At 50.8% G+C, this 13,381-nt stretch overlaps 2 protein-coding genes across 2 annotated transcripts in view; one reads left to right on the plus strand and one right to left on the minus strand.

Moving 5' to 3' along the window:
- Positions 1-13,381, minus strand: part of ZNF329 (zinc finger protein 329) — a 323,877-nt gene that overhangs the window by 182,535 nt on the left and 127,961 nt on the right. The window lies entirely within an intron of this gene.
- Positions 8,710-13,323, plus strand: RPS5 (ribosomal protein S5). The gene is made up of 6 exons (XM_066374721.1): positions 8,710-8,846; positions 9,554-9,662; positions 11,769-11,978; positions 12,147-12,275; positions 13,021-13,119; positions 13,205-13,323. Exons 2-6 carry the CDS (start codon positions 9,555-9,557, stop codon positions 13,271-13,273), a joined length of 615 nt encoding a protein of 204 aa, XP_066230818.1. The 5' UTR covers positions 8,710-8,846; position 9,554; the 3' UTR covers positions 13,274-13,323.

Consider the following 13,381-nt stretch of genomic DNA (forward strand, 5'->3'; position numbering starts at 1 on the left):
CACCCCACATTTGCTCTCTGAGCCTTGCAAAGCTTGCATAACCAAGTCCCTGACTTAATCCCATTTGAAATCTGTAGTGCGGTTTCTGGGTCTGTTTGTTCGTTTGTTTGTTTGTTTGATTGATTTTAGAGAGGGCGGAAGGAGAGAGCAGGAAAGAGACAGATGTTCCTGTATGCACCCTGACCAAAGATCGAACTGGCATCCTCTGCATTTTGGGACGATGCTCTAACCGACCGAGGTATTGTATCAAGGCTGGTTTCTGTTTTGTTTTTGTGTGTGTGGACCCACTGATATGGTACGGGGCGTCAAGAGGGGTCCCAGGAAATGGACACTCAAGGTTAGGATTTTTGTAGGCAGAAGTAAACAATTGCCTGTGTTTGCTTGAGATGAGGCACTGACTAAAGCAGGTGCTTTGTGGAAACACAGCACTGGGAAGTTGATGGAAACGGTAACTTTATGGATGGAAGGGTGAGCTTGGTGCTTATGACCAAGTAGAGGTTATAGAAAGAAAATGATGGGTTTGGGGCTCTAAATCTTTTTTTTTTTAAAGAACTTCTTTTTATTTTTATTTTTTGTATTTTTCTGAACTTGGAAACGGGAGGCAGTCAGACAGACTCCGCATGCGCTTGACCGGGATCCACCCGGCACGCTGACCAGAGGGCGATGCTCTGCCCATCTGGGGCGTTGCTCTGTTGCAACCAGGGCCATTCTAGCGCCTGAGGCAGAGGCCATAGAGCCATCCCCAGCGCCAGGGCCAACTTTGCTCCAGTGGAGCCTTGGCTGCAGGAGGGGAAGAGACAGAGGAAGGAAAGGGGAAGGAGTGGAGAAGCAGATGGGCGCTTCTCCTGTGTGCCCTGGCCGGGAATCGAACCCAGGACTCCTGCACACCAGGCCGATGCTCTACCACTGAGCCAACTGGCCAGGGCTTATGAGGCTCTAAATCTTTAGCTGAAGACACAGAGAAGTAGAGAGCTTCAAGTCTGGCCCTAAGGGATTTTTTGTATGGTGTGTGTGACAGAGACAGAGGGCCAGATAGGGCCAGACAGACAGGAAGGAAGAGAGATGAGAAGCATCCATTCTTCATTGCAGCTCCTTAGCTGTTCATTGATTGCTTTCTCATATGTACCTTGACTGGGGGGCTACAGCAGAGGTAGTGACCCCTTGCTCAAGCCAGTGACCTTGGACTTAAGCTGGTGAGCTTTGCTCAAACCAGATGAGTCCACGCTCAAGCTGGCGACCTCAGGGTTTCGAACCAGGGTCCTCCGCATCCCAGTCTGACGCTCTATCTGCTGCACCACCGCCTGGTCAGGCCCTAAGGGAATTTCTGATGGTAGCCCCCAAAGGAACATACAGCTGAAGCTTGAATACCAAATGTAGTCGTGTGTATTTCAGAAGTACAACATACATTGAACTCATGGGTCCATAACGTGTCATAGGTGAGAACTAGGGCATTGCTAGGGAAGGTAGAGCCCTGGGTCTTGGAATGGGGTGACTGGGTGGGTCCAGAGGGAGCTGGAGATCATGTGACACGTGTACCAGGCACTGAGCTGACTTGTTCCAGGTGAGATGCTACATCTGGTACCAAATAGGTGCAACTGGAATTGGCACTACAGAATCTTATGCTAGCCCACGGTCCTTCTCCAGCATCTGTCTGCCTTCCACACCGGCCAGACAGGTGAGTCAAATGGTGGTATGGTGGGAATTCACCCCTGCATCTTCCATGTCGGGAGCCGATCAATGACTGCTGGCTGACAAGGTCACAGCAGGAGAAGATAAAAAACTGCTGATTGACAAGTCACAGCAGAGAAGACCAACGGCTGCTGGTTGACAAAGTCACCGCAGTGAAGACCAATGGCTGCGGGTTGACAAAGTCACTGCAAAGGAAAGGCATAACGATACTTCCCCCTTTGACTTTTTGAATTAATCTGGCCTTATATCCCCCCTTTTCTGGGTGTGTGCTATTATTTATAGCACAGGGATAATAGTACCGTGCTTTCCCTGTAGATTCATAGTGGTTTCTTTGGAAATGAGACAGAGGGTGTGAGTTCCACAGAAAAGCCTGTAAGCCCCTTGAACTGGGCTCATAGATATAAGAGGCTGGCTATGATATCCCTCATAAAGGGTTAAGTTTGTAGGAGAATTTCTTCTTAATCATGTTAGAAAGAATAGATTGTGACTTGTGAATGGGTAGGAGGCAGTGGCTGTGCAGAGCACCTTTCAGCCTTCACTTAATCCATCATTTTTCCTCCCTAGCCTTTTCATGTGATAGAGTAGAGAAACATTCCTTTCTTCTTGCTTATTTGATCTGCAGATAGTGGAACACTCTAAGAAGAATATAGTTAGAATTTAGCTAGTGTGTGAATATAGTAAATGAATAAAGTTTGACTAAACAATAGAATCTTAGGTAAGGTGTTATGGAATGGCCCGTTGCGTGGCCTGGGATGGGAACGCAGTCAGCAAGAAAAGAATGTTTTGCTAAGAGAATTGTTTTATGACTGAAGGCAGTTGCTGGGCTTTCTCAGTGAGACACTCTCATGAGATTTATATACTTTCCCAAAATTCTTTCTTCAGATAATGAGAGTTATGGGGGGGCATCCATAGAAGCAATAGCAATTAATGTCTTCTGAAATTATGTTGCTACTAAGCTATCTTGCGAGTGCACTCTATATATCTTTAAGTAAAAGTTACTCTTAATGTTATGTCAATTTCTTAATGGGCAAGCCTTTTGTTAACTTGTGAGAAAAGTCAGGACACTGCATAAACTCAAGGCCATTTGCCTGAGCAAGCGGTGGTCCTTTGCTACTCCCTAATGATTTTGTCTGTTAATCTCTCTCTGCCCCTTGACTCACAACAACAGTCAAGTTGAGTTATTAGTTAGTACTAATCCTTTAAAAGCTTTTACCGATGTTATCGCTATTCAAGTTATTTTTTAATTGTACTTTGAATGATTTGCCACCTGATTTGTAGTTTATAGATATAAATTAACTGTTATCTGGAAACATGTAAACATAGTGAAACAGAAGCAATGATTAATACCATGTAATTGTAACTTGGTGTGTGTGTATAAAAAAGGAGCTGTACTAGCATTTGGCAGAGATGCCTGGCAGTAAATGCTAACTAGAGAATAAAGAGAAAGAAAAGAATTTGGCTCTCTCACTCGATTTCACTGACGCTGTCTCCTCCTGTGGGACCCCTGGATCCCCCCCGGGGCTGGACCCCGGCACTTCCAGGTCCTCAGTGATGGCACTGATTTCTGCTGTCCCCCCAGATGTGTTGATGTTTCTGCTTTGCCATCTTAGCAGGGAGGGGATGTTCAAGGGACTTGTGCTTGAACCTTCCTACCCTAAGGGTCCTCACCCTACGGCAAGGAGAGCTGACATAGGGATTCGGCCAGTTGCTGAGAACGTCGCTGCCAACAACCTGCCCAGAAACCGGGGCATGACCAGATGGGTGTGCACAGGCAGTGAACCCACAAGGGGACAATGAGCTAAAACTTGTTTTATCACTTGACCACCATGAAACTCTCCTTTGTCCCCTAGATCACAGTGTTTGGGGATTAGCCTCACCTCAGAGCCAGTCTCTCTCCATTCCTGAAAGTTCTGGGATGCCTGACCAGGCAGTGGCGCAGTGGATAGAATGTCAGACTGGGACGCAGAGGACCCAGATTTGAAACCCCGAGGTCGCCAGCTTGAGCACAGACTCATCTGGTTTGAGCAAGGTTCACCAGCTTGAGCCTAAGGTCGCTGGCTTGAGCAAGGGGTCACTCACTCTGCTGTAACCCCCCCCCCCCAGTCAGGACACATATGAGAAAGCAATCAATGAACAGTTAAGGAGCTGCAATGAAGAATGGATACTTCTCTCTCCCTTCCTGTCTTTCTGTCCCTATCTGGCCCTCTCTTTGTCTCTGTCTCTGTCACACACACACAAAAAAAATCTGAGTATGTCTTTCCCCCCAGGAATAAGGCACAGACCCTTTGAGAAAAATCTGTCTAATCTTGTGGTAGGGGTCATCCTTCCTGAACAGACATCAGTCTTCCTTCAATCCAATGGCATTGCATCTGGGGGTGACCTAGCTCTGGAATCTAGGTGGTGTAACAGGACTCTTTATTGTGTCCTTACAAGCCAGGCTTCTGAGCACCAGACCTGAAGGAGGATTTCTTGTCACGTAGCTCAAACAACTTTTTAGTAAGCTGTACATTAATATCATTCCTAAGGGGCATCCTGATCAGTTGGCTACTACTTGAAGACCTGTCTCTGTAGGAATGCACCCCTCCTAGGAGGGTGAGCCACCTGCCTAACACATGTCCCCAGCCAGGGCCCGGGTCACCGTTGGAACAGCCCTTGTAGGAAGTGTCTCCAGTAGGATCTTCTGCTCTAGACACCTGCGCTCCCAGCAAGTGCAGCCCACGTGCAGTGGGATGTGTGTGTGTGTGTGTGTGTGTGCTCATTTTGGTCCGCCCAAGCGGTGTCCTGAGCCCACAGCCGCCCAGAGGATTCTGTTCACAACCTGTTGCTCAGGGGTGTCCCCAGGTTAGGGTGCAGCAGATTGCCGCTTGAGATGCTGTGTGGTTGGAGTGCTAGCTGAAAGCATAGCCACACTGGGAGCACGTGTATGCATGCGCTGGGGGCACACGAGGCTGCAGTTAGTTGCACACAAAGGCCTTGCTGCAGCCTCGGCAGATAGATGTAGGGCTTCTTGCCTGAGTGTGGGCGGAAGGTCTAGAGGCGCTCTGGGCAGCTGTAGGTGCTGCACCGGCTGCAGCAGCCCTTGAAGCCTTCTCGCACAGTGGGCACGCGTAGGGCTTGGCACTGCTGTGCCTACGCGGGTGGGGACTCAGGTTGGAGTGCTGGTTGAAGGTCTTGACGCGCTTCAGGCACGCATATTACTTCTTCCCGGCCACAGGCAGCCCCTTGCCACAATACCCCCAAGACTGGCAACCCAGCCGGAAGGACCTTCGCCAGAGGTGGATTAAAGTCAGTTGAGGCCTCAGGCGCAGAAGGAAATATCAGGCTTCTTAAAAAAAAGAAAGACAGGGAAAATAAAAATACATGTTAACCATATTTTTAATATTTTTTTAAATTCATTTTGGAGAGGAGAGAGAGAGAGAGAGAGAGAGAGAGAGAGAAGGGGGAGGAGCAGGAAGCATCAACTCCCATATGTGCCTTGACCAGGCAAGCCCAGGGTTTCGAACTGGCAACCTCAGCATTCCAGGTTGATGCTTTATCCACTGCGCCACCACAGGTCAGGCTTAACCATATTTTAAATAAATAAAAAAATATTATGTACCATTCATGTTAAAATTACACATATGAAACCAAATTTGGTGTCATTAGAAGAAAGTGTCAAGGTGGGGTTTTGTGGGGCCCTGAAGAAGTTGGGGCCCAGGGTGCAGGCACGGGATTGGGGGGTGCTGTTAAATCCATCTCTGACCTTCGCACCCGCAGGGGGCGGGGGGGGGGGGCAGGCCTCCGCAGTGGTGCTCCAGCGAATGTGTCCAGACGCTGGGCTGAGGAGGTGGTGGGGCCACTGGGGCAAGGACATGAGGCCAGGGTGCAGGGAGGACACGCCGAGGGACCCTCACCTACCTGCTGCTGCTTATCTGGGCCGATAGACCCACAGCGTTTTCCACACCCGGCACACGCGAGGGACTCAGGTCTCATAGGCCCTGGGGGGGGGGGGGGCCCTCCAGGCAAAGGCTTCATTGCTCGAGCCCACATCAGGAAGCTCCACCAGGGGCCGCTGCTGGAGGTTGCAATGCTTTTGGGAAGGTCTGGGTGCTTGTAACCTATTTGCACGATGGATCGTCTGTGCGCGCCTTGCACAGATGAGCCCCAGGGCAGATCCAGAGTAATGCTGGGCCTCCACAGTGGTCACACATGGAGGCCTTCTCTCCGGCCGGTGCTCTGGGACTCCACGCCAGATGGGAGTTATGGCTAGAGGCCCTGGCACCAGATGTGCACCAACAGGCGCCCTACCCACCGTGTGGCTTCTGGGGGGAGAGGGGGGGATGGCCAGGTCAGGGTCCTGAGAGGAAGTGGAGCCACATGGCTCCAGCCAGAGGAGTCCAGGTGCTGCACCCTGACAGGTTTCTCAGCTGGGTCTCACATCCAGGCCACAGCTTCCAGAGTCCCTATCTCAAGGAATTGTCCTGACACCTGCTGTACTTCCATGGAGGGTTCTCGGCTGAGAGGAGTATCTCTTGGTTAGGTCCCCTGCAAGTAGCATCAGCCCTGTCTTTTTTTTATTATTCATTTTATAGAGAGGGGGGAGAGAGAGAGAGAGAGAGAGAGAGAGAGAGAGAGAGAGAAGGGGGGAAGGAGCAGAAAGCATCAACTCCCATATGTGCCTTAACCAGGGAAGCCCGGGGTTTCGAACCAGCAACCTCAGCATCCCAGGTCGATGCTTTACCCACTGTGCCGCATCAGCCCTTTCTTGAACCTCTCCTCCCGGCCCCTGTCTGCCTTGGGATTGCCTCCCTGTCCCGTGTCCTGAGCCCCAGCCTCCATCCTGGGGCCAGCCCCCCAACACAATGTCCTGTCTGATCTGCAGCAGAGGAGAAAGGGATGTTGGCAGTTCCCAGGAGGGAAGAAGTAGAAAACTGAGCCAAAGAACAAGAACTCCATGACTGGTGCCTGCTGGGTGTTCCCAACTCCCCTCTACAGACCAGGAGAGGGGAGGAATGACACAGGAAATGAGAGCTCTGAAGCCTCCTTCCCTACTCTCTGTGTCACCCTAGACTGTCCCCAAGGCTAGAGTATGGCTTCCCTGCCTCTCTCTGCTCCCCAGGACCATCCCTCCTCTTTGTCAGCTGTCAGAACACCATCACTCCTGGCTTGGGATCTTCACAGCTCACTCCTCACAAGCAACATTCCTTAGCCACCCAGAATCCCTCCACTGCTCAGCTTCTGTTTGTTCACTTGCCACCAACCAGCAAGTGTGAGGTGTGAGATAGAGCTCATCTGGCAGCAGGGTTGGGCCCTAGGTCAGCCTGTCCACACTTCCCCTCAGGCAGCCTAGGCTCTCAGGTCTGGTGACCTCACTGCAAATGTAAACAGCTGAACATGGACTCCTGACCATTCATTCCAGCAGAGCCAGTGCTGGGAAGGCCTGATGCCTGCTATCCCAATTTCCAAAACCCAGTGTGGCTGTTGGTTTCCTATTGCTGCTGTAACAAATGACCCCAAACTTAGTAGCTTACAGCAATGCAAGTTTATTAACTCAGTTGTGGAGATGGGGTTTTGGCAGTGTCACTTGCTGCTGCCTTTTTTTTTTTTTTTTTACAGGGACACAGAAAGAGAGAGAGGGATAGATAGGGACAGACAGACAGTAACAGAGAGAGATGAGAAGCATCAATCATCAGTCTTTCGTTGCCATTGTGACACATTAGTTTAAGACTATACTTTCAGGGGTCATTTCTATAGTTTGTGACACCTCAGTTGTTCATTGACTGCTGTCTCATATGTGCCTTGACCACGGGCCTTCAGCAGACCGAGTAACCCCTTGCTCAAGCCAGCGACCTTCGGTCTAAGCTGGTGAGCTTTTTGCTCAAACCAGATGAGCCCGTGCTCAAGCTGGCGACCTCCAGGTCTCGAACCTGGGTCCTCCATATCCCAGTCTGACACTATCCACTGCGCCACCGCCTGGTCAGGCATGTCACTTGCTTCTGAAGGCAGGACCTGCCTTCACCAGCATCTGTCTACAAGCCACCTCCTTTCCTTGCCTCACAGCTGTTATCCACCTTGTCAAACTGTTCACTCTGTGCCTGTCATCACCTCTCCTTGAACTTTAGCCTCCTGTCTCTCCTCATACAAAGACACTGGGATGCCTGACCAGGCGGTGGCCCAGTGGATAGAGCGTTGGACTGAGCAAAGCTCACCAGCTTGAGCCCAAGGTCGCTGGTTTGAGCAAGGAGTCACTCGCTCTGCTGTAGCCCCTCGTCAAGGCACATATGAGAATTCAATCAATGAACAGCTAAGGTGCTGCAAGGAAGAACTGATTCCTCTCTGTCTCTGACTCTCTGTCACTCACGCACGCACACACACACACACACACACACACAATACAGTGAGATTACACCAGAAATTATCTAGGTCTAGGATAATCTAGGATAATCGAGATCCTTAATCGCAACTCATCGTAATAACGGGCGTCCAGGAGAGACAACGGGGGGGGGGGGGGGGCCGGGGAGACACCGGACTGGGGTGAAGGTAAGGGTCAAAGCCGAAAAATATCCCCTCCCCGAGTTCGAGAGTGTGTGGGGGAAGGTGGGACCGGGGAGCCGCGACCAGAGGAAGGCAGTCGGGACCATGGGACCCACTCCGCTACCCGAGCCTGCAGCACGCACCTGCCGATAAAGGGGCCATCACCGCGGCGAGGAATGAGAGGGCGCCGAACTGGCTAGCCCCGCCCCAATCCTGCGGCAGGTAAGACAAGAAATCACCTGCCAACACTGCAGCGAACGCCAGAGAGACTACTGCCCTCATTAGACATGGCGGCGCTGACCTCACCGAGACTTCTGGTTCTGCGCCTGTGCTAGAGCCCACAAAGTTGGGCACGTACTGGACGTCAGACTTCCGCCAGGCCTTCTATTGGGAACGCATCTGGAAGTGCGCATGTGTCCTGGATGTACGTTTCCCGGGCAATGCGGAGAACGTCTTGACATTCTTGCTTCGGATTGGTTCATAAGGATATTGGGGGGGGGTTAGTGCGGGGGTCGCCTCCTCTGACCCGGAAGTTTTCGTTCTCGTTAAAAGCCTCGGCCGGGGGCCTGCGGCCTCTTCCTGTGTGTGTCACTGCGGCGCCTGTTCCACGCCGAGCGACAGAGACTCCCCGGCTCCGCGCTTAGGTGAGGCCGCCGCGAGGTCTGGGCTCTAATGTCTGGTCCAGAGTCTCCCGGGAAGCCGTGGGTGGGTCCCGAGTCCCGGGTGTTCCCTGATGGGTCCTTCATCTTTCTTTCCGGAAAACACGTGGCGGAATAGGGAGTTAGGCTTGGGGAGCGTTGTTGGAACCCCACCGCCTCTGTAGCTTGGCGTACAGCAGGGCCCCTGATTGCGGGCTTGGCCTTTTTGCAGAAACTTCTCGTTCTGAAATGCATGGTGCGCTTGGGTCGGTGCACGCGCGTGACTGCCGGACCCAAACCGCAGGTTTTGCCCGATGAGGCGCAGAATTCGCACAGGGATCCTTGTTGGCAGATAAACATTTCCGTTTTGCTAATAGGGAGCAGCGTTCTGAGCAGTTGGATGACTCTCCTCCCGGGATGGTTGGGAATTTGAATTCCAGCAGATGCGACGTCCGCGGTTTGGCATCACTTGGTCTAGCTGTGGTCCCTGCAGGAGTTGTGGACGCCAGGGATCCTGAGGGTGGGAGGCCGATGGATGGACTCAGGTGTCTTGCTGACACCTGAGCTGTTTTTGTAGGTCTCAGCAAGGTCGAGCCAGAACGGCACGGTCTGCCTGGGTTCCGAAGAACTTCCGAATGCACAGGAGGATGTGGGCAGGTTCTGTCTGTTGTCGGTATGGGGTGCCCCTGGGTTCTGACGATTTCTGTCTCTAGGATGACTGACTGGGACCCGGCTGCCCCTGCAGTAGCAGAGACCCCCGACATCAAGCTCTTCGGGAAGTGGAGCACGGATGATGTGCAAATCAATGACATTTCCTTGCAGGTTAGTGGGTGAGGGCATGGCGGTTGTGCCCTGCAGCGGGGTGGGTAGGGGCACATGTGGATTCTTTTCGGAAGGGTCACTTGAAACTTGTCGCTTGCCTGCTAAGTTGAGAGTGGAAGACGTGATGCCCTGGGCTGGTTAGCTCAGTCGCTTAGAGCGTGGTCCTGAAATTCCAAGGTTGCCGTTCCATCCCCTAGTCAGGGCACAATATGGGAAGCCACCAGTGAATGCACAACGAAGTGGACTAACAAATGAATGCTCCCTCCCCTTCAGATGAAACGGATTCCCTGGACCCACCTTATCTTTTTTATCCTGTGTCCTGTACAGAGATTGCTACACTTTCTGACAAGAAGGTTTGTTCCTCAGAAGGAGCATTACATCCTATGAACTGTTATTTTTGTGGTGTGTTTTATAGTAAAATACACATAAGAAAAAATTCACCTTTGTGACCATTTTAATTTCCCCATTGATTTAAAAGAGAGAAACATCCACTCGTTTCACTTAGTTGTTCTGTTTAGTTTTGTACTTGTTTGCTTCTCCTACGTACCCTGACTGGGGATCAAACCTGTGACCTCAGTACACCATGATGACTCCTTATCTACTGAGCCACCCAGTCAGGGCTGTCACTGTGACCATTTTAAAGTCCAAGAGTTTAACATCACTCTTTTGTATGTAGGAATTCCCTTGTTTCTGGCACTATCTGGTGTTTGTTTTTAATTTTGTTGCATTTTATTTAGCACATTTAGGCCACAGGATGTTTGTAATTTAATTTTCTCATGCGCTATATGTATGTATTCAGGCAGTGTTAAAGAGATTATGTCTTGGCACCTGTGTTGAAAATCAGTTGAGCATAGATACTTATTTCTGGATTCTGTTCTGTTGGGCTGTGTATCTGTCTTCACACCTGACACACTATCTGCATTGCTCTGGCTTTGTAATAGGTTTCTGAAATAAGAAAATGGGAGGCCTCCCAAATTTATCTTACTTGCGTATTGTTGTACGCTTGGCCTCATTAGCACTTTGGTGGGTCCATCATAAAACAAATATTTTGTGACTGTATTTGTACAAAGATGAGGAAAATTCAGGTTGGGTTATGTTTATTATTATTATTTTAAAAGGAATTGAAGCTTTTTTTTTTTAACTAAATATTGTGGGAGAACTTGGCCCTGTCTTTCACGCCAAATGTCTTGCAGATGGTTTTCATTCACGGGTTATTTGGCAAGTCCACAAACTTTAAATGTTTTTGTCTCTGGGTCACATGTGGTCTCTGTCATATATGTGCTTGTGTCCAGGCTTTGTTTTTTATTTTTCCTGATACTCTTGTGGGTCCAGGGAAGCAAAAGTCATTGATTGTGGGTCGAGTTCTCCCTCTGTCTTGGAAGCTGTGCAGGTCTCTACCCTGAGCCAGGACAGTTCAACCACACCCGTGATGTCACAGCTCACGTTTGCAGGTTTTCCTGCACAGTGGACCCCTAGGGTGGACACTCGCCATGTCACCTGCCTGTTTGGGCAGGTGGCTCCCTCCAGCGTCTATACCCATCGTGCCAGTATCAGCATCAGCATCCTGCGTCCTTTCCCCGTCACTGCTTGTATTTTTAGAAAAACATTGTACATATCCTTACAGGTGAAACGTTAAATGGCCTTGGGCACATTTCATAGTGGGACTATTGAGGGTCCTTCAAATACACACACAGTTCCTGGTCACAGCCTTGTCCCCCAACATTTTGGTGTTTTCTAGGGAAATGTACGTATGTATAGGAAGGATTTTTGTGTGATTCTTTTAAAATAATGGTTTGGGTGTCAGAACTAATTGCTCCTAAACATTCTGTAGCACCTCCCGCCTTACCAAGAATTAACTAATCTGAAACATCCATAGTGGGTTTGAAGAACACTATTAAAACAAAATTGGGTAGTTTTGTAACATTCTTCCTAGTTTTCCACCTTACTTCCTTCCATTATAAAGGCACCTGTTTACGTTTTATGTTTTCAGGGTAGCTAGGAGTTCACATCCTGAGACCCCACAGTAGGAGGGGTTCCCTGAGTGGGTGGTTGGGGCCTCCGTTCTATCCTGCTCCTAACCACGGTCCCCTCTCCCTGCTGCCCCAGGATTACATCGCAGTGAAGGAGAAGTATGCCAAGTATCTGCCCCACAGTGCAGGGCGCTATGCGGCCAAGCGCTTCCGCAAGGCCCAGTGCCCCATTGTGGAGCGCCTCACCAACTCCATGATGATGCATGGCCGCAACAACGGCAAGAAGCTCATGACTGTGCGCATCGTCAAGCACGCCTTCGAGATCATCCACCTGCTCACTGGCGAGGTAGGGCCTGAGGCCAGTTGGGCAAAGAATGCCCTTAGCCAACCTTGAAGCCAACAGCCACCCTATGGTGCGCACAGTGGGGTCCTCTAGGTGTTAGTGGTGAGGAGACCAAAGAAGGCTACTGGCCAAGACCTCAGACTCATTGACCCCCACCCACCTCTGTCCTAGAACCCTCTGCAGGTCCTGGTGAATGCCATCATCAACAGCGGTCCCCGGGAGGACTCAACTCGAATTGGGCGAGCCGGAACCGTGAGGAGACAAGCTGTGGATGTGTCCCCTCTGCGCCGTGTGAATCAGGTGGGCCTGGGGCTTTTGGCACACGTAGCTGGGCAGGGACAGCCAATCAGACGTTGGTGGAGTCCTCATGGGGCAGAGTCTGGCAAGTGGGAAGGTTTGTCTCAGTCTGCATGTTTTACCTGGAGTGTCATTTCCTCCAGGAAGCCTTCCTGGATTCCTTACCCTATGCAGGGCAGGGCAGATCTCAGCTCTGGACCTTTTGGGGCCCCATTGGGCTGAGGTGCCATTTGATTCTGGTATCTGTTTTTACTGTGTGTGTTTCTCAGATTATTTGAGAATCAATTGTAGACATTCTAACCATCTCCCCAATGCTCAGTGGGTGTCTTTGAGAACATGAAGTTCACCCCCGAAGAATTTTAAGAGCAATCAAGTATCTAGTGTTTCCTCAGTGTCCCATTTATATAGCGGTCCCCAGCACACCCTTTATAGCTGTTCATTTTCAATCAAGGGTCTAGGCCAATAGCACACACTATATTGGATTTCTCTGTCTTGGGAGGACTCCAGTCTCCTGTAATTGGGGGCCCAACGTCAACCCTTGTATCTACACTTATTTTTGTGGCCATCAGACCGATCCCTGATCCAGCTGCATTCCACCTGGGCCGCACTGTGGAATCCCACTGTCTCCTGTCAGTGGGCCATTGAGTGGCAATGTGGTAGCATTTGTTGGGGGCCCAATTGGACTGTGTCCTTTTCCTGGTTTGGGGCACCCCCTGGCCCAGGCTTAGCAGACTCCCATGCTCCCTAGGCCATCTGGCTGCTGTGCACAGGGGCCCGCGAGGCTGCTTTCCGGAACATTAAGACCATTGCTGAGTGCCTGGCGGATGAGCTCATCAACGCTGCCAAGGTGGGTGAGAACACTGGGAGGCTCGAGGTGTGGGGGGGTGCGATGGTCTCCCCATATCCAGAGCTAACCATGTGCCTCCTTGCAGGGCTCCTCCAACTCCTATGCGATCAAGAAGAAAGACGAGCTGGAGCGTGTGGCCAAGTCCAACCGTTGATCACTGTCTGCAGCCCCAATAAACCTGTTTGCCCTTTGGGCAGCACCACCTACCTGTGCCATTCTCTGTGCTTGGGGGTTCTCTTGGAGTTGGGGCAGGACAGACCCA

This window comes from Saccopteryx leptura, chromosome 3 (genome assembly GCF_036850995.1).
Source record: "Saccopteryx leptura isolate mSacLep1 chromosome 3, mSacLep1_pri_phased_curated, whole genome shotgun sequence".
NCBI lineage: Eukaryota > Metazoa > Chordata > Mammalia > Chiroptera > Emballonuridae > Saccopteryx > Saccopteryx leptura.